The sequence below is a fragment of the Emys orbicularis genome, chromosome 1, assembly GCF_028017835.1.
Source record: "Emys orbicularis isolate rEmyOrb1 chromosome 1, rEmyOrb1.hap1, whole genome shotgun sequence".
Classification (NCBI taxonomy): Eukaryota; Metazoa; Chordata; order Testudines; family Emydidae; genus Emys; species Emys orbicularis.
Window position 1 is genome coordinate 353,499,589 of NC_088683.1, and position 21,583 is coordinate 353,521,171.

General features: G+C 47.6%; 1 protein-coding gene across 1 annotated transcript in view; it reads left to right on the forward strand.

Moving 5' to 3' along the window:
- The first annotated feature begins 355 nt into the window (after nucleotides 1–355).
- The window catches only part of GAB2 (GRB2 associated binding protein 2), a 191,521-nt gene continuing 170,293 nt past the window's right edge, over nucleotides 356–21,583 (forward strand). The window contains exon 1 of the mRNA XM_065423771.1: nucleotides 356–427. Coding sequence (XP_065279843.1) covers nucleotides 356–427 — 72 coding nt within the window. The remainder of the gene's footprint in view (nucleotides 428–21,583) is intronic.

Consider the following 21,583-nt stretch of genomic DNA (forward strand, 5'->3'; position numbering starts at 1 on the left):
CAAGAGGCGGTTTCCTGCTTCCCAGCTCCGAACAGCTGGCGGGGTTTGAAAGGGTGCGTGTGTCAGCCCAGCGGAGCCAGCCCAGGCTCCGACCGAGGCTCTCTGGATAAGACGACAAGGAGTCCCTGGCGTGCAGCGAGCGAGGCTGGGGCGGAGGCGCTGGCTGCTGCCACCCGGCCCAGGGCAGGCTCCGGCTGAGCCGCGCCCGACTGACCCCGGCGCTCCAGGCGGCCCCGGCGGCGCGGCGCGGCGCCCGGGGAGTTGCTCCGCGGAGGACGGGCTGGGCGCGTAGCGAGGCGGGAGCTGCGCGGGTGCATGCGGCCAGCGCCGCGGAGAGCCGGCTGGGCAGCCCGGGATGAGCGGCGGGGAAGTGGTGTGCGCCGGCTGGCTGCGCAAGTCGCCCCCGGAGAAGAAGTTGAGACGATACGTGAGTAGCCCAGGCTGCCGGGGAGCGGGGGGTGCCGGGCTGGGGGTGCCCTGGCCGGGGCAGGGCGCTCAGCTGGGAGCCGACCCAGGGGGAGGGCTCGGATGCGGGGCGTCGCTGGCTGCGGGCACCGCGGTGACCCCCAGGAGCTCCGGGCTTGGCAGCCGCGGGGGAGGCTCCTGGCGGGGTGCGGGGAGCCTGGGGCTGATCGTCGGCAGTGGGATGCTCAGCCCCGAGCAGGGCGGGGCCCCGCAGCGGAGCCGGGCAGTCCAGCCCCAGCCCACGGGATGGAGCCGGTGCCGCTTAGCTGGACTGACCCGCGCAGTCCCCCACCGCGGATACCCGGCTCCCGGCAGGCGAGGAGCCTACAACGCGGGTGGAGCGGAGCCTCCCTCGCCGCGTCCCCGCACCTGCCGCCCCGGGTGCGGAGCTGGCTCCTGGCTGCAAACGCCCATGCAGGCGGCAGGGAGTTGATCTGCGGTGCGTGCTGCCGCCCGGGGGCTGGCGGGCGGGCTGTGCGGGCACTGGAGCTGCAGGGGCGGTGCGTGGGCTGGGGCTAGACACAGACCAGGTGGAGGCCGGTCCTAGGACACATTCGCAGGTCTCTCGGGGCCGGCGACGATCTGCGGACGGCGGGGCGGGAGTGGCTGGAGCAGTGCCCGGGGCCAGGAGGGTGATGCTGGGGCCCGCCTGTTAATGTGACCCGTTCGTTGGGAAGCCTGCAAGCGGGGCCCGGGGGCTGCAGAAAGCCACGTGGACGGAGCCCGGAGCCCCTCTGAGACAAAGCCCAAGCCCAGGGCTCCAGTCCCAGGGCAGCAGCTGCTCAGGTGGTGTCAGTCGGGGCAGCGCCGTTCAAGTCAAGGGAGCCCTGCTCTGGCAGGCGGCTTCATGCCAGACGAGGATCGCGCCCCAGTCTTTGCTAGGAGCGATGCAGGCAGCAGGGGTGGGATGCGGATGGGGCTCTGAGATCCAAGTGAGCTGGAGTGTCCATTTTGGGGCTAGTGTTCCCCCTTCCCCAAGGGGGCTGTGCCTCTGGGGAGTCCCGGACAAAGGAGGATTTAGAGCAGCTGGGAACCCCCCTCCTTGGGGGCAGGGGGAGCAATGGCCATATAATAAGGACTATAGATGTAGATCCCTTGGCTCTTCCCACGTCTTCTGCAGGCCAGGGGAGCCTCCACCCCCTACACACACTGCAGCGCCATAGCTACAGACCCTCCGATGGGATCCTGGGACAGAGCCAAATTCTCTGCTGGTGTAACTCCATGCAAGTCAGTGGAATTACGCCAGCAGAGAACTTGGCCCACACCAAGTGCTGCAGATTATTATGTTGTCCACCAGGATGCCCTGACTGGTTAAAGAGACTCAAAACAGTGCCCGCCCCCAATGAAGGTGCTTGGTGTTTCTGTGCCTTGCACAAGGAAACCATCTGAGCTCAGGCCCAGATTCTCAAAGGTATTTAGGCACATTAGTGTCTTTACACCTGCCAGAATGACTATACCCTCTGCGAGTGTTTGCTTCCAAGCGATGATCCTTCCAACCCTTCAAGCATTACCAGAGACTCACGCTTCTCGAGTCCACCACTGGAACCAAGGAGGACTGAAGGACGAGAGGGTTACATTTCCATCCTGTCTTCTCCGGGAGGCTGGGATTTATCCCTTGGTGAGGAAGCAGCCATAGGAAAGGAACACACCAGCCAAAGGGACAAGAGTTAGTTTAGATACTTCACAGTGAATGGCTGAGTCCAGTTTAACTTTCTTCTTCCAATGTTCACTGTCTCCTGCTACACGTGTGTGTCGTCTACACAGGAAAAAACCTGTTCTTAACTCCAGTCAGTTAACACATGCTAGCTAATTTAGGGTAAAATAGCAGTGAAGACAAGGCAGCTTGGGTTAGCAGCTCCAGTTAAAGCCAATGCTAAACCCGAGTTAAAAGCAGACTTGCCATGTCTTCACTACTATTTTAACCCGAGTTAAGAACACACCTTTTTTTTTGCAGTGTAGACATGCCCTATCTCTTCATTACCATTCACTCCTGTGTCTGTGCAAAGAGCGGCATCCTTTAAACTCTCCCTTATCTTTCTTTTTAAGAACGGCTCTGAACACCTTTGCCCTGAAGTGCAGCGATATTATATCTTGGTAGAACTGGTTTTATTTCCTAAGCTCCCCCTTGTCATTAGCGTTAATTATTTAACGTTCGCCAAAGGCTTTGAAGACGTAAAGGGCTATCGAAGTGCTATCATTAGTCGTTGAGATCAAACAGTTCCTGTAAGTTGTAAAGAATCTGAACAGCAGCTATGCCACATTCTGGACTTATTAAAATAAATCCCATTGCTTTGTGCTCTCCCTCTGAAGATGTCTCCGGACCGCACTAGTGTAACCGTGTGTCATCGCATGGCTCTGAACAGTGGGTGTGTGAAGCTGCTATCTTCTGACTCAGCAGACCCACTCCCTGGGTGAATTCAGAGTAAGATCTGCTGACTGTAGTGACAAAAATAAGTGTCCGCTGGCTTTTAGCCCTTCAGAGCCAGCGCAGTTTTGGGAGAGCAAAGTAGACTCTAGTCTGCCTTGGGTTGCATCAGCAAAACTATTCCCTAGGTTCTCATTGCTTTCACCTGGCAAACATAAAGGACCATGGGTGTCACTGGAACTTACCTTGGGCTGCAGCTCCTTTAATTGCTTAAGCATCGTAGCAAAGATATGAAAATAGGCAGATATTATTAGTCCCATTTTACAGAAGGGGGAACTGAGGGAATGACTCAAAATTAGCCAAGCAGTGAATGGGCGCAGCTCCATAGATTTCAGAGGTGCTGCATCTGCTTATGCTGGGGGTGAGATTAGATCTATTTAGGTTCCTGTACCATGCCTGTCACTGCAGTATGTCAGGATCAACCAGAGACAGTGTGATTTGGCCAAAGCCACTGAACAAATCCAGTGCCCCCGATTCCCAGTCCCATTCTCTAACCACTAGGCATGTTACTTTAGTCTTAATATATTTAAACAATTGGATTTTGTTACATTAGACTTCTTTAAAAGACCAAACCCTTAAAACACAATGTATTTATTTAGGCTTTCGAGCAGCTGGACAGATTCATTTTATGTAATGAGCAATGGAGGCTGCCTTTAGGTTAATGGAGCAAAGCACCGTCCTCCTACAAATATAAATTGCCAACACTGAGTCACCAGTGCCTTTAACTCATCAAATGTCATTAACTGTCCAATGAAAGAGCACTCACTTAGCCCTTGTGCTCCAGCATTCCAGCAAGAGCCGAGTAAATCTTTTAAATGCTGTGCACGAGGGTGTGAAATGCTGGAGGCTAACAATAAAGATTTGTGCATATAAGGGCGCCTTTCATCCAGCAAGATCCCACAGCACTTTGCAAACCACATATGTTTTAGAAAACACCTTATCCTCCCTTGGAAATGCAGCCATCTCTGGGGTGAAATGTCTTAGCTTTTAACATTGCACAGCAATGCTTCTCAATGTGTTAAAGATGGGATGTGACGAAGGAAGCTATAAACCAATGTCACTCAAGGGGATACCATGTTCCTGGGACTGGAAGTTAGATGTGGATTTTAGTCCAGTCTCTCACATTGGCTCGCCCTGTGTCGTGTAGAGAGTCACTTTGGCCACAATTGGCAAAAGTGGCCACTGTTTTGCCACTCTTGGGTGCCCATCTTGAAAGCCCTGAGCACTCACAGCCCCCACTGAAATCCAGATCTTCATGCCCAGATCCTCAAAGGTATTTAGGTGCCTAACTCTCATTGAAATTCAAGGGCGTTAGGTGCTTCCATACTTTTGTGGGTCTGGGCCTCTTGTGTTTCCAGACGAGTGCCCAAAAGTCAACGACTGGCTTGGAAAACATTGGCCTTCGCTTTTTTTTTATGCCTCCGTTTTCCAACCTGGTGAAATGGTGGCGATAATGTTTACCATACCTACCTGACAAGGGGTCTGAAAGGTGTAGCCCAATCATGCATACTCGAGTTCCTCACACAGAAGGCGTATAGGAGAGCGCCAGTGTGGTCAGGAATCCGAGGCTAACACCTCTATTCTTGGCTAACACCTCTATTCTTGTACAATGTGCTGTGGGCTCTGTAATGAAAACAAGCAGTGAGGACCTCAGTTTTCCATCTCCTCAGGAAGACAACAGCCCCAGCAACAGAGGTCCTCCCACCGCATTGGCTTCTGTACTGATTGAGAGGGAAGAGCACCCCCTATTGAATTAGCTGCATCGTTCCCTCTGTTACTGCCATGACTTGTTCTCAAAATTCAAATCCCAGGAGGACCTGTCTGACCATGAGTTGTCATTAGCTGGGATTTGGCTCATTCAGGATTTGACTGTATTAACACAAGAAACTTTTCCGTAACGTTACTTTATTTTTATTGTCCAACATGATTAGAAACCCCCTAGAAGCGTTTCCCTTCCCTCGGTGTCTGGGTAGGGGCGTGTTGCTGAAGTGCAGTTGGGAGGCCTGGTGTTGCCTTGTGGAAAGTGGTGCCAAACAAAGATCCTGATCTCTCTAGATTCTGTGGCACCCTCGGTAAGGGGGCGGGTGCTAAACCCAGGGACCTATCCAAATTTCACCTTGTACAATTTCATAACCTCCCTCCAGATTCAGAGGGGTAATGATCTGCCTCTTCACATCCTGCCCGATAGTGCATTGTCCAGAAGTTGCTGTTTCACTTGAGAGGCAGCTGCATTTCAGCAGCGGGGGATTTGATCCTTTGTGTGTTGTTTCTTTGTAAAGTGCTTTGAGAGCCTTTTGCACAAAAGGTGCTGTATGAATATAAAAATCAGGATCAGAAGTTACAGTTCCTGTCTTCCATTTTTCGTCTTGCCTATTTAGGCTATTAGCTCTTTGGGGAGGGACTGTGCCTTACTATGTGTTTATACAGCATTTAGCACAATCGGGATCTGATCTCAGCTGGGGTTGATATCATAATGGTAAGAATCCTAACAATTTCAGAGGGAGTGAAGATACAGTATGCAATTATAGAAGAGCACTTAGCCACTCCTAAAGTTACTGTGTTGCTGTTTAATTCTGGGAGTAAACTATCTCTTATCCTCCAATCAAACCATTCCACTCCACCCTGCTTATCTTCACACTGCAGTGTTACTATCTGTGCTGGTTGGCTAAGCTGTCCGTTTTAAACAAAAGTAAGGGGCTTGAGTCTCCCCCGTCACTGGTCTTGCACCAGCGTAGCTCAGTTCAATTCAGTGGACTTGCACTGGTGTAAATGGGAGACGAATCAGACCTTCAGTATGTAAAATGTGCATCACAGGTCACTTCTGGACCGGGGCACAGAGTCTCACCAGATCTCCAGTAACAAAAGGACCTGTTCTTCCTTCCTGATGCAAGCACATGAGATAAATGGGAGGGTAACAGGCTGGCAGGGTTTTCCTGAGTCACTGCAACCTGTTAGCAGAGGTTGATCCTGCTAGGAAAGGGTTAAGTGGGTTCTGTTGACTCATTGAGGCAGGTGGCTCATTTATTTTCACCTGGGTATAAGAGAGGTGGGAGTGGCTCCCTGAAGAGAAGATCTAGGGTGTGGGTTACTGAGGTAAGAAACTGGGGAGCAGCCATGCCTGGGAAGAACACTTTAGCTGAACTTGATGTTATTGTTAAGGAAAGCGGTGAGTTGAGACTCTGCAGTTTTGGACGATGTTTCAAAGTAGGCTGGGGAAGGCACCTGCTTGCATAGAGCTAGGCACTTGGGGAGAAACCTCCCCTGCCCCTAACTGTCCAGCGCAACACTAAGAAATGGGCATCTAGCAAAATATACATTGTTTCAGGGCTTGGCGTCTTAATGGCTGCTCATGAAATTAGAGAGTGTTAGAGGTTGTAGTCTGCATGGAGGGGAATAGCAAAGGCACTTGAGAGAGACCTCGGTGGATTCTTGCCAACATGTGACCTGACTGGTGGCCATTTAAACACATGTTTGTATGAAGTCCTCAGGCCCCGTGTAGGGCACCACAGACATTGTTGGCCAAACTCATCCCTTGTGGAAGAGATTCCAACACCGTTGACGTTGACTGAGTGTCTCCTATGTCAGCTGTGAATTTGCACTTCTATATCCAAATTGCCCCTTATGAACATATGGTTGGGATCAGAATTCTGATCCATCAAGTGCTTCCAGCAGCAGCCAGCATTTGATGTTCCAGAGGAAGGAGGAACATACCTTTATAATCCTGTGTTAGAGCTGGAAAAGACCTATCAGGTCAGCAAACACAACTCCTCCACCAGCAGAGGAGTGTTCCTTATAGTGTCTGTGTTGCACCACACCAATGATGCAGTGCTGTATGGAGATGTGATTCCCAAACTGGCCAGACAATGTGTTGCACTACAACTGGCTGTTCTGCTCCCTCCTTCTTCTACTTGTTGGTCATAAAAATACTGAGGCCTTTTTTATAGCCAGCCATTATATTTGACTGGGGAGGATTTAGGGTTATAGTCTTATTTCGTTGCATTGGAATTTACATCGATAACTCCCCATCCTTGGAGACCAGGAGTTATATTGGCTGAATTTACACAATATATATTTGCCTCATGCTTTGGCATTGGTAACGTTGCTTGAAAGAATTTTTCTCTCTCTATCAAGCCTGCATCATGACATCAGGACTGGCCCATGTCCCTGGCAAAGTCCACTGTGGACATAAAAGATTGATGATGGCAAAATGTAAGTTGAACTTAAGAAAGACAAACAGCACTTAAGGAAAGTATAACATGAAGCTGGATTAATTTTTCTTTGGAAGAGACCAGAAGTGATATTAAATGGCCTTTCACAAACAAATGTCACATGCAGTGGGTGATGTAATGCTGTTTACTGGACCAAAGCAGAGATTAGTGATTTAGATGCAGAGCAAATATTACAAATTATTTATTTGTATTACTGGCATACGGGGGGCTGTCAGGATTGGGGGTCCACAGTGCAAGATGCTGTAGAAACACACAGTGACAGACTGTCCCTGCCTTGGAGAGCTTACAGTCTAATGGACACAATAGATAAAAGACAAAAGAAGCATTACATGCGTCTGACGAAGTGGGTATTCACCCACGAAAGCTTATACTCCAATACGTCTGTTAGTCCTGTGGCACTTTATAGACTCTTCGTTGCTTATTACTGCCTGTGAGGCACAGAGACGTCAACTGACTTGACCAAGGTCACACAGGGTTGTCTGTGGCAGAGCAGGGAATTGAACTTGGATCTCCTGGGTGCCAGCAGTCTACACTGTCTTCAACACAAGGCCATCCTTCCTTTTTGAAGTCCTGCTGGTCATTTAAATCCCCCTTTAATAAAAGTAACCAATACTACTAAAAAGAATAGGAATACTTGTGGCACCTTAGCGACTAACCAATTTATTTGAGCATAAGCTTTCGTGGGCTACGGCCCACTTCATCAGATGCATAGAATGGAACATATAGTGAGGAGATATATATACACATACAGAGAACATGAAAAGGTGGGAGTTATCCTACCAACTCTACAGAGGCTAATTTCTTAGAGTTGGTAGAACAACTCCCACCTTTTCATGTTCTCTGTATGTGTATATATCTCTCTAAGGTGCCACAAGTACTCCTGTTCTTTTTGCGGATACAGACTAACATGGCTGTGTAGAAGGTTCGTGCCGGGGCTCGACCCTCCTGGGCAGGAGGGGAGCCACACCGACTCACTACTCGTGGAACAAACAACCAGTTAGTTCAGGACTCAGGCCCTCTGGTGCAGAGGCTGGGCAGACAAGCAGTTGAGGAGCCCAGGCCCTCTGGTGGGCTCGGGGCAGCTCCGGCCAGCTAGGGCAACGGCCTCGGGCCTCAGAGGTATCCCGGCCAGGAGCTCCCGGCCGCACGTCTGCTCCCTGCGGTGGCCGGGGTCTGACTGAGCTCCGGCGGCCGGCCTTTATACTTCCTGTCCCGCCCCTTGACTTCCGGGGGGCGGGAACAGGCGGCGGTGGCTCCGCCCACTCGGGTGCCTGCAAGGGTGCTCCCTCTTCTGGGCAGGAGGGGAGCCACACCGACTCACTACAGGCTGCTACTCTGAAACCAATACTACTAAGTCATTGCATCCAGAGATCTCAAAGCATTTTATAAAGGTGGGTAAGCACCATTCTCCCCATTTGACAGAGAGGTGTATGACTTTCTCAAGGACACACACTGCAGCAGTGGTGGTATTGAGTCCTAACTTAAGCCAGGTGACATTTTTTGGATAAAAAACTTTTTTGAGCAAAAAATGCAGATTTGGTGACACCAAAATGTTTTGCGAATTCATGTCAGTTTCACCAAATTGTTTCAGTTGGGGAAAAAAATAAAAAAATTTAATGTTGTATTTTGACATTTTCAAAATGTTTCATTTTGATTTTTTTTTTTAGTTTGATACAAATTTTGTTTCAAAATTCTCTTTTTAAAATGGTCAGAATTGGAAATGAACTATTTTGATGGTGTCAGAATGAAACATTTTGTTTGACCTGAAATGATTTTTTTTTTATTTGTTGGAATTGCCAGAGAACTGAAAAAGCTATTATTTGCACAGCTGTAGTTCTTAGAAAGACAATGGAAAAATTGGAAAGAGTTCAGAGAAAGAACATTCCTTATAGTGATCGAATCAAAGAACTCAATCCATTTAGTTTAACAAAGACAAGGTTGAGGGGTGACTTTATTACAGTTTCTAAGTACCTATACAGGGAACAAATATTTATTTGTGAGCTCTTCAATATGAGCAGAGAAAGCCAGTGGCTGGAAGTTGAAGCTAGATAAATTTAGACTGGAAATAAGGCAAAAATGTTTACAAGTGCAAGTAATTAACCATTGGAACAATGGTCCTGATGGATTCTCCGTCACTGACAAATTTTAAATCAATACTGGATGTCTTTCTTAAAAGATCTGCTCTAGCAGTTATTTTGGGGAAGTTCTCTGTCCTCTGTTACACAGGAGGATAGGCTAGATCAGTGGTTCTTAAACTTTACTGTAGCCTGCACCCCTTTAGTTCTCAAAATATGTTCTCGCACCCCTTAAAAAATCGTTGAAGTAGGTCAGTTCTTTATACCTAAATATTTTTTTATTTGTATATTACAGTAATCATTAAAAAATTTATAATGTTAATAAATACATAGGTTTGATTAAACAAAGTAGTTGTACTTACGTGCCTGTGCTTAATTTGTGTTTTCGATTATTTACCTTCTAAAAAAATCTGGCATGTCTCGCACCCCCAGAAAGGGTGTCTCCCACCCCCAGGGGGTGCGTGCACCCCAGGTTAAGAACCACTGGGCTACATGATCACAATGGTCTCTTCTGGCCTTGGAATCTAAGAATCTAACTCCTAGGTCCCTGCTTTGTGTACTAGGACACACAGCTCTTTCCTTCTACAATTACCCTGACCCTGGCACTCCTCCTCCTAACTGTGCTTGCTACGATACTAGATACCCACCCATTCCACCTCATCCCTCCTGCCCCTGCCATGGCATATACCCGCTTTCCCCAAGACGTCAGCCGAGAAGGGGTTAAAACAAGCATTAGAAACATGCTAGTGAATATTACACAGCACCGGGCTTTGGCTTTGTAATTTTATGGGATTTTAATTGCTGTATCGTGTGACACACCTTGAATATCACTTGGTGGAGAGGCGTCATATAAATACAGTCTCTTGTTATTTCCTCATATGAAGCTGCAAACTAAGAGCCCATTCTGCAGCCTTTGCTGATCTCAGTCGTGTTTATAAATGAAGTCCCGTCAACCTGTAAGCTTTGCTTACCACCCAGACCCACAGCTGTGTGTCCACCTGTCTGTCAGCTTCTTGCAGTTACCTCTCAATGGTGTGTCCGTGGCCTCATTACCGTGGGGTCTGAGCAACCTCATAAGCTTCAGTGGATTTATCCTCACAATACCCCTGTGACATAGGGCAGTGCTGTTATCCCCTTTTTATAGACGGGGAACTGAGGCGCAGAGAGACTAAGTGATCTGCCAAAGATGCTGTGGCAGAACAGGGAATGGAGCCCAAGTCCCCTCAAGTCTTAGGCTGGTCCCCAACCACTGAACCACATCTGTGTTGTCTTCTACATATTCCCCTTCACCACCAGGATGCAAGTTGCCACCTCCTTGGGCTCATCTGCGAGGCTCCTATCTATTCATATTTCAGTCCCTCTCAAAGACCCACTGCTGCATGATACATACAGTGCACAGGGCCGCCCGGGAGGGGGGGGGGCAAGTGGGGCAATTTGCCCCAGGCCCCGGGCCCCGCAAGGGCCCCCACGAGAGTTTTTCAGGGCCCCTGGAGCAGGGTCCTTCACTTGCTCCGGGGCCCTGGAAAACTCTCGCGGGGCCCGGGCCCCCGGAGCTTCTTCCGCTCCGGGTCTTTAGCGGCAGTTCGTCGGCGGGGGGTCCTTCCGCTCCGGGACCCGCCGCCAAAGTGCCCTGAAGACCCGTGGCGGGGGGTCCTTCCGCTCCGGGACCCGCCGCCAAAGTGCCCTGAAGACCCGTGGCGGGGGGTCCTTCCGCTCCGGGACCCGCCGCCAAAGTGCCCTGAAGACCCGCGGCGGGGGGTCCTTCCGCTCCGGGACCCGCTGCCGAAGTGCCAGGTCTTCGGCAGCAATTCGGTGGCGGGGGCCCCCTGCCACCAAAGACCCCAGGCCCCCTGAATCCTCTGGGCAGCCCTGACAGTGCATGCATGTAACTGGCTTGTATATAAACTGCCCCTTATGTTCTGCTTCCCATAAGCTCTGTCTGTCTTCAGTTTATAAGCATCTCAGAGCAGGGACCATCCATGAATGTTCATACCCTCCACATCATGGACACTACTGTAACCTTACTGTATCATCTAGAGGCCCCAGCAGAGATCAGTGCCCCATTGTTCTAGGTGCTGTACAAATAGATAGTAAGAGACAGTCCCTGCCCCATAGTGCTCACCTGAATAGACAAGACAGGGGCTATGAGGGGAAATAGACACACAGTCAGAGGAAGTGACCTTCATGCTCAAGGTCACCCAGAGGTCCGTGACAGAACTGGAAATCAGGGCCGCCCAGAGGATTCAGGGGGCCTGGAGCAAAGCAATTTCGGGGTCCCTTTCCATAAAAAAAAAGTTGCAATACTATAGTAACATGTATTTGGAAATGTAAAAAATAACCAGTGAAATACATTCAAAAATTAATTTTTAATAATTTGAAAATACACGAAATACATTATTTAAAAACATTAAATGCTTTAATGGTATGTATACATTTGCAATTACATAATGGGCTGTCGCTGGGTGATGGTGATGGTTGGTGCCAATGGGCTGTCGCTGCCTGGGGGTGGCGCTACTGTTGCCCAGGGCTGGGTGGGGAGCTGGGCTCTGGGTCGGGGGGTCCCCAGCTCAGAGGGGCTGGGCTCGGAGCTGGGGGTCAGGGCTGTGGGGGGATGGGGTCGGGGGGGTGTCCAGTTCAGAGGGGCTGGGCTCGGAGCCGGGGGTCGGAGGGTGACCGGCTCAGAGGGGCTGGGCTCAGAGCTGGGGGTCAGGGCTGGGGGGGTGCCCGGCTCAGAGGGGCTTACCATGCCGCTTACCCCTGCCTCCCAGAGCCTCAGCGAGCCGCGTCCAGGAGCTCCTGCCGCTCGGCCCGCCAGAGCTCGCCGCCCCGCCCCCTTACCACGCGGCTCTGAGCGGTAGGAGATCAGGCCTCGCCGGAGCCACGCCGCTGCAGCGCTGTCCAGGGCCGCTCCTGGACGCGGCGTGCTGAGGCACTGGGGGATGGGGAAAGGCGAAGGCGGGGGCAGGGGGGAGCTGCCGACATTCTCGTGGGGGCCCCTGCGGGGCCCAGGGCCTGGGGCAAATTGCCCCACTTGCCCCCCCCCGTAGGCGGCCCTGCTGGAAATACTGCCCAGATCTCCTGACTAGCAGTCCTGTGCTCTATAAACTAGACCACACTTCCCCAAGCCTCTTATTAATTTAATAAAAATAGATTTATGAAAGAAACACCCTATTCTTCTTCCACTGCATATCAGTGTCTAAATAAATCAATAACCGTTACAATAACTTTTTCCAAACACCAAGCAATACTTACAAGATAGCAGAATTCAAATAGGCTGAGGGCACTTTGGGGGGATTAGCTTTTACAGCCTCCCGTCCCAGCTGATGGCTTGTCAGCACTGGAAATCAGCTAATTTCCAAAACGCCATTGTGCACCATTATGTTAATATCACGCTGGGGCTGGATGCATTTATGCAAAAGTTTTTTGAGTCAGAGCCCTGAAAAGGTTGCTGTAAAATGTTCCAGATCTCTTTATTTGCATGAAAGGGACGTGCATGGTTGCTCTCTCTCATTTATTTATTAAATCTGAGCAGGACTTTGTCTGGAGAGCATAATAAATAACTCTGATCATCTTGCTACAAAATGAAATTAGATCCCAATTGTCATTATAACTGTAAAAAGTAGCCAGTCTACCACTGGGCAGAAGCATGAAAAGCCAGATAGAAGTGGTCATTGGTGTAATGGTCGCTTTCTTACCTTCCTCTTATAATTAAGTGGGTAGGTATAGGGGGAGGAATAGCTCTTTAAAACTGATGAACAATAATAATTTAAGGCCAAGAAGGACCATTAGATCATCCAGTCTGACTCCTGCATGACACAGGCCATAGATCATAGTAATAATTTGTACCGGGGCAGCACCAAGTTAAAAGACAGCCCCTGCCCCAGAGATCTTACAGTCTTTCTCTTGTCAAAGATGCTCTCCAAAGCAAGCGGCTATATGTTACCTTTCAGCTGCATTTTCTGAGGCGGAGTGGAAAAGACATGCCCTTTAAGCAGGAACTGTGTAAATGCACATCTTGCTGTCTAGGCTGGACAAGGATGCCTGTTTCTCCGTGAGTAGCAATCCATGGGGGATTTTGTTTCTGGAGCTGCCCTGTTTTATATTTATTATCTCCTTTCTTCAGGGTATTCAGCTGGTGTGTGATTTCACTGGAGAACCTGGGAGCATCAGGGAATCTTTGTATCAGTCTGGTGGTTCTTTGCTTTTATTACACTAGTGCCTAGAAATGAATTTCTCTGTCCAAAATGTGGAATTTCTCACCCAGAATTACTCCCATCTAAGGCCCAGGATGGGAAGATTCACTCCTGGGCTAGTGATAGGTTTCCTACAAATAAAATTGCCGTGGCTTTAAAGTCCAATACTGTAGGGCTAAAAACCAGAACCAAGATCTAAACAATGGCTGCCTAAATTAAGGCTCCAGGCCAAACCTTTCAGAAGTGTCTAGTGAGTCTTTGGGAAGACACTCTCTGAAAATGAGGCCCCTTTAAGGTGCCTCCACTTGGGCCCCTAAAAAATCAAGTCAGCCATTATTTAGACTGTAGGATTGTTAGGACAGGGACTGCCTGCAGCTCTGTGCTTTTCAGTGCCCAGACTACAGAGCCCTACGGTAATAACCACGATTAATCATCATCATCATTAGTCACTTTTGAAAATCTTGTCCTAAGTTCTTATTGAGCTACCTGTTTTTCCAAATTGCTGAAAACTCCACAGTTCCCACTAGATGGGCGATGTGCCCAATTGGGAAGGGAAGGTTCCCTGCAGTTGTGGACTGTTCCCGGTTATGGAGTACCTCCCAAATTCATGCTGCTCAGTCCTTTCTACCATGTGACTCCATCAGCTATCCTGTGTGTCTGTGGCTACATAAACCTCCCACACTGGTTGCACGCTCCGTGTTTAGGAACGATATCTAGCACAGTGTGGGGCATACATAATATTAATTATACTTGCTCATTGCCAATGGAAAATAGATTAACTGCCTTCATTCTGTCAATATCACATACAGCTTGCAGCTCTCTGGCATTTTTCAGCTGTCTCGTACGGTCCGTAAATAACTCTATCCATATGGAAAGCCTATAGGAATATATCATTTGCTTTGATTGAAGAAGAATCAATGATTTGAGGGCCAGATGTCTTTTTTTTTTTCCCCCTCCATGTTCCTCGCATACTCTTCACTGCACATAACGTCAGATCTGAGATTCCAGTGGGAAGAACGTGCGACCACACTGCATAGAACTGTCCATTGTTCAACGGGTCAGGGATCAGAGCCGTGATGTCAGGATATAGAGAAGTGAAGTTGGCAGCTGAACTTAGTCACCACCTCCAGTGCAGCATTATAGTATCCAGAGCTATCAGCACACATGCAGACGCTGGGTGCCCTCTGACTGGTAGGGTTGAAGTTTGTAGAATCCTTATGAGCCGGGGGAGGGGGGGGCGTTGAACAAGCACAAACAGTGAAATGTAAGGGCTGACTTTGAATACAGGTATATGTGACTGCATTGTAGACCTTGGAACCAACTGGCATTGCCTCGCTGTGAAAGACAACCCTGCTTACAGCTCAAATGTGTGTGGTGTGGTGGTATTCAGGGCCTGATCTAAAGCCCATCAAACTCAATGGAAGGGCTTACATTGATTCCAGTGGTCTGGGGCTTATTTGTGTAGCAAAGACAGTGTGCACAGCTGTACTTACAGACCATGTTGTTGGAAGAAAAGCTCCTTGCCATCAGTGTGGTATGTGGGGGTGTGACGTTGTGCAGCCTATATAGTTTTATAAAAACATGATAATAAGTGAATATAATGTAACTGGGATAGTTTTAGAAAAATATGGTAATAAGTGAATATAACGTAACTGGGATATGCTTCATGCAAAAGGTCTCTTGTAAGGTATCATTACAAAGCTTCCAGAGTAGCAGCCGTGTTAGTCTGTATCCGCAAAAAGAACAGGAGTACTTGTGGCACCTTAGAGACTAACAAATTTATTAGAGCATAAGCTTTCGTGGGCTACAACCCACTTCTTCGGATGCATAACAAAGCTTATAATCTACTGAGTGTGATCATCCGATTTGTATAAATGTGCCACTCTTGTATCTAAAACTAGAAATATAAAATATAACTCTGAGGGACTATTGTAATTATGTAAAGTGTGGGCCACTAATGATGGTTTGGAATCTTGATGACTCCCATTAACCAGGACCATTGTCTGCAGATGGCTGTGTTTACCTGTGAGTCTTCCTGTATATGTGTGTGCTGGCAAGTGGGCAATGAAGTCTTGCAGTGACGTGATCATGTCACCTGAACTGGAATCCATCTTTAACCTGGTGCTTTTCCAGTGAGGGGGGGGTGGAAACCCAGAGGGACAAAGGGTTCCCGCCTTATGCAAAAGATATATAAAGGGGTGGAACAGAACAAAGGGGAGAGAGGAGCCATCATGAAGAATCCCCTAGCTATCACCTGAGCTGGGAAGAGAGATTGAAAGGATTGGGATGGTTTTCCTTAGAAAGGAGGAGACATGATAAAAGTACCTAAACTAATGAATGGTCTAGAGAAGGTAGATCAGGAACTTCTGGTCTCATTACGCAAGAACAAAGGGACATTCCGTGAAATTGAAAGGTGGCAAATTCAAAACCTATAAGAAAACATTTTCTTGCAAACTGTGTAATTAGTTTGTGAAACTCACTGCCATAGGATAAAGTGGAGGCCAAAAACTTAGCAAGCTTCAAAGCAGGTTTAGACATGGTATGTGGATAACAAGAATATCCAGAGCTGGAATAACTGATTGTAACCAAGAAACAAAAACCCAAGGATGGTAAGGGAGATGAACCTTCATGTCTTGGGGGTTTAACCCCACATCTCTCACTAGTAGGGATTAGGATGAGATCTTCTGCCTAGTGTGGGCGTTTCTTGGACCATGGGTCTGATCCAGTCTGGCAATTGCTATGCTCTTATGTCAAAGTGAAGACCTCCCTGAAGTCAGTGGGGCTCTGGATGGGTGCAGCCCATGTGCATCACCCTGCCTGATGGGGGCCAGTTACGAATTTTTGCTCATATGAATTGGGTCTCCTTGAAGTCAGCTTGGGTGAAGGTTTGCAGGCTCAAGCCCATGTGCATCAAACATAGAAAATATGTTGGTTGAGAATCAAACATTCAGTGCAGCCAGCTGGTACAAATAAGGTCTGATGTCTGAGGGTCCAGGGCTGGAAGACCCTGCAGCAGTAGTGGGATTTGAAGATGGAGCTGAATGTAGAGGAAGGTTGTTTGCAACAGCAGCTGCAGTCTCATTCTGTTCTTTGGTATTTAAAAAGAGACTTCGTGATGTGGCTTCTATTGTATACGTATCCATTTATCTTATTAAATAAAACAAACCTGTTTCACACACAATGACTTTAATATAACATGATTAATCTATTGTCAGTTGTGAATATGACCTAGCATGAGCAATGAATTCATTCCTAAAAATAAACATTTCTGTACAGTGTTTTGAGGACCTACAACACTATTGTAAATACAAGGAGGTAGTTTTTGGCATGTAAACCACTGCCCTCTACTGGACAGAATCAGAACTGTTCAGCTGTGGGTCATAGCCTCTGTACTGCCAGCAGCTAGTTTCCTTTTAGTGAAGTGATCTGGTCGTGTGCTGTTGGATCAGGAAAAGCTGGGTTTGATCCCTGTTGCCACCATGGAGTTCTGAGTGGCTGCTATGCAGTGGCAACCATAATAGTCCTACGTGGCTGCTGTCTTGCTACCATATTTTGAAGTCTGGACATGTGGAAACCAGAACCCAGCTAGTAGTTAGATGATGTGATGTCCTGTGCCACAGTCAGACAGGAGAGGTGAGGGAAGCAGGATGAAAACACTTTTAAAAAAGAAATGTTATAAATAGGATGTTTATGGGGCCACTTGGAATGTCATATAGTTCATGGCTAACTTGTAAAGATGTATGGAATATTTTCACTGAGCCCATGTGACATCCTTCCTTCCTTCCTTCCTTCCTTCCTCAGGGAGCAGATTTCAGTCGTGCTTCATCCATAGCCCTTTTTAAACTCACAGTAGTTAAGAAAGCTAACTTGGGACCATTCCTGTGAGGTGATAAGCACCCTCAACTCCTAATGGGATTTGGCTGATTCAGCACCACCCAGAATTGGAGTCCCTAGAGATTTAGCCCTTGTAATAAAAAGCTGTAAAGTCTGTCCTTGCATTTTTCTGTGTCTCCAGAACTCCCACTAACTGCAGGATCAGGCTCTCCTGGATGCCTAGGGTTGCTAATGCCCCAGGATTGTCCTGGAGTCTCCAGGAATTAAAAAATCATCTTTTTAATTAAATATAACGTCATGTGATGAAACCTCCAGGATTTCATCCAACCAAAGTTGGCAACCCTAGCTGAGGCTGAGAGAGATAAGCAGGTTTGACGCATCTCATGTTCAATTGCTGGGAAGTTTATACGCTCCCATCTCCTCCTTGGTGTTCCGCCACCAACTCCAACTCAACTGCAATTCAGACAGGCCACCAGAGTTTACTCACCACCTTTACACACACAAACAATACTATAGGTATGGCTGGTCAAAATTTTTCTGTCAAAACTGTTTGTCTACAGAAAATTGGCTTTTTGGCTAAATGAGATTTTTCACAGAAAGTGTCTGTTTTCACAGGAAAATTTACACTTTCCTTGATAAACCAAAAAATGCTGATTCAGAAATGCTGTCACACTGTCTCACGGGAGTCGTAGTTTGGAGGCCTCATGCCCCCACTCTCTAGGGTCTGGGTTCCCAGCCATACTACAGCTCCCATGATGCACTTTGGTGGCTCAACAAGAAGGGAGGAAGAAGTAGTCCAGCCAGGTAGCCTACCCCACAAAAGAGAATAAGGGGGATGAGTCACTCAAACTACAAATCCCATGAAGCACCATGGCAGCATTTCTGAATTTAAATGTTCAGGTTTCAGACAGAAATTGAGGGGGGGAGGGGTGTTATTTATTAATTTTTCACTGAAAAGCTGAAATTTTCTGTGAGGGTGTGGGATGGGGGAAGGAAATGCATTCTCTGACCAGCTCTAACCATGGGATCTTTAATGGCCACATGTGACCAGGATGTCAGTTTTGCCCAAAAGATGTCTCAGTGCTCCTTAGCATGCCAGGACGTTGGTCCAACACTCTCAAAAGAAAGAGCACTATCTGTTGGATCACTAGTACTGCAGGACCCTTTGTAAAGTACCTCCCTGGAGGTCTCCCGTGCAAGTAATCAGCAGCCACGTTTATGAATTGACAAACTCCCAGCCAAGGATGGTGATGGCAGGGTTGCAGCCATCAATGCTGCTGATGTCACAAACTTGTTACCAAAGACCTGATTTTCTCTTTGCCTCATATCTAAACAGGCCCATTCTGTGCTTGCTCATGAGGTTAATAGTAAAGTGCCCAGTGAGGTTGATTGAGCAATGGGTCTGCCCTCTTGCAGGAACTTTCCTGGAAAGGAAAACCTAAGTGCAACAGGCTTATGACTTTCTACTTTACATTATGCCTCTTCGACAGCATTGACTCTTGATTCCAAACCAGACTGGATTCTGCCTTTGGTCAGAGTGCAGGGGCGGGGCCAAAAGACAGAGGAGGGGCTTTTTGTGTTTTTTTTCCCCTCCCTCACTCCCCACCCCAAGAGGTGTGTTTGTATTTATATAACAAAACACTAAACGAAATAACTGATTACTCTCCCTCTGAGCAGGGCGCATTGATCACCCTCCAGAGCTTTGCCAGCCTCACCGACATTACTGACCCTTTATGTCAGACGTTTGCCTTTCACCCTCTAATCCGCCCTGTATGTGTCTGGGAGAGCATGCGCATGGGAATGGGAAAACCAAGGCCCAAAAGCCAGCGTGTTTCTAACCCCTCTTTCCCAGTGTAGTAAGTTGGCTCCTCAGGCTATTCTCATAAAAGATTGCCCCATTGCCCGATAACGCTGTCTTTCATCCTCAGCAAGTATTTAATTAGCAAAGAGAAATAAAGCTCCTGATTGGGACGCCCTGATCAGGCTGGATTCCAGAATCCACCAGAGAATAACTATCCTGATTTGGCAGCTAGAAATTAGGCATTTCTCCCCTTGCTATACTCCTCCTTTCTCTCTCCCCCTCCTTCACACGCATCTACAGGAAAGTGACTTCTCGCACGTGTGGCAAGATTGTCTCCTTTGCATGCAAACTACTACGCAGGGCAAGCACCTGTTCAGCGCTTAAGTAATAATGCTAAGAAGATCCTAATGCTCTCCCTTTACACTGTTGTCCCTTCTTACCCTCCCCTTGCAGTGGGATCCTGAGTTCCCATCCCTGTATGATATGACTCTGTTATTTAATGTGCACACCTAGCCACTATTTAATCCTGCTACATTTTTCTCTCCCTAGCCATTTACCATAACATGATGTTTTCCTATTCAGAGTCAATGATCTCAGCTTCCCAGCCCCAAACTCTACCCCTATTATTTCCCTTCAGCCTTTCTCTGATAATCTCCGGAGTTGTCTATTTAAACAAACCAAAAAGTCCAATGATATCACATCTTTTAAATGCATTGATTGAGAGACCTTAGCATATCCCTTGGCTTCATTTGTTATGACTAGTAAATGGGATGGCTAGTCCTCTGTCTCTGTTTCCCCTCCCACACCACCCCTCTATACAAAGCGTTACAGCAAAGACTGGATTTTTTTTACTGTTTCTCTCTGTCCTCCTTCTCCAGCTACATGTGTCATTAATACTCATCTCTCTACCTAGGTATTCCTGTCACCATAGCATTGTACAAATATCTACCAAATTTACTCTGGCGCCATGGGTTAGGTAGTTATTATCTGGGCCCCTCTTGCTGCAGGATGGTGATCCAAAAACTGACTTCTCATTTAAAGAAAATATTATGTTTCTAGCACTTATGGTTGCAGAGAGAACTTCAAAAATGTGAACGAAGCATAAACGGAAGCAGTGCCATCTCCAGAAAACCTGCTACGATACCTCTGAGAGGTGTTGACCTGCCCCGTTCCTTTCAAGGAGAGCTTCTGCAATTGATAACAACTTCTTATCCCCATTTTACAGCTGGTGAACTGACGCATAGGGAGATTGAATGACTTGCCCAGGAAGTTTATAACATAGCCAGGAATTTAACCCCAGATTTCTTCAAGCTTCGTTCATTGCCTTAGCCACAAGCCCAACCTTCATCCAGTCCTTCTAATGTCTGTCCTGGAATGATCCATCCTGCGGTCCTGTATCGGAAAAAGTTACAGTTTTATGAGCCAAATTCACCCTAGTGGAGCTTCACTGAAGTCAACGGGGGTAGTGCCAGGAATGAATTTGGCCTAGTGTGTGTGTTTAAAGATTTCAGTCTGGTTGCCAAAGAGGAAAATATGATGACTGGAAAGTCCATCATACATGGGAAAGGAGGGGGAAAGCGGAGCAGCTGGCACCAGAGTGCTCAGTATAGTGCTGGTGATGGGTTGCTGCCACATGGGGCATGTCAGCGGAGGGGGGCCAGTCCAAGATTTCGCATGCTGCGCTGCATGTGTGTTTTGCTTGAGACAGCAGAAGCCTCAATTTAGCTGCATAACAAAAGTAAATCTGCTGCCGCTCTGTTTCAGTGCAGGGATATCCAGAACACTGTAGAATAGGGATGAATATATTTGTATGGTAGCTTGGTAGTTGACGACGATGTTTTGGCCATTAGAGCAACCGTTCAAGGTTGTTAAGGTAATTTACTGTAGGTTTGTGGTTGTAAATACATTTCCATTGTGACTAAGGATTCTAATAGATGTTAAGTCCTGCCATTAAGAGTGTGATGGGTAAGTTATGGGATGCGCATTGTTTTGCCTTTATAAAATGGGCATTACAAAGGAAGGAATGAGATTGGCTGATCAATCCAGTATAGCAATATGGATTGGGACTCATTTGCCCTTAGGTGTTCCAAGATGACGTGTACTTGATGGTAAGTGTAATACCCTCATCTTGGATGCACCCATTGGAAAAAACATACATTGACTGGAGAAGAGAAGAAGGGGGGGGGGGCATGATAACAGTCTTCAAGTACATAAGAGGTTGTTATAAAGAGGAAGGTGATAAATTGTTCTCCTTATCCACTGAGGATAGGACAAGAAGCAATGGTTTTTAAATTGCAGCAAAGGCAATTTAGGGTAGACATTAGCAAAAACTTCCTAACTGTCAAGGTAGTTAAATACAGTACTGGAACAAGTTACATAGAGAGGTTGTGGAATTTCTGTCATTGGAGGTTTGGAGGTTTTTAAGAGCAGGTTAGACAAACACTGGTCAGCCATGGTAGATAATACTTAGTCCTGCCTCAGTGCAGGGGCCTAGACTAGATGACCCATTGAGGCCCTTTCCAGTCCTACATTTCTATGATTGTTATTGATATTGCAGTAAT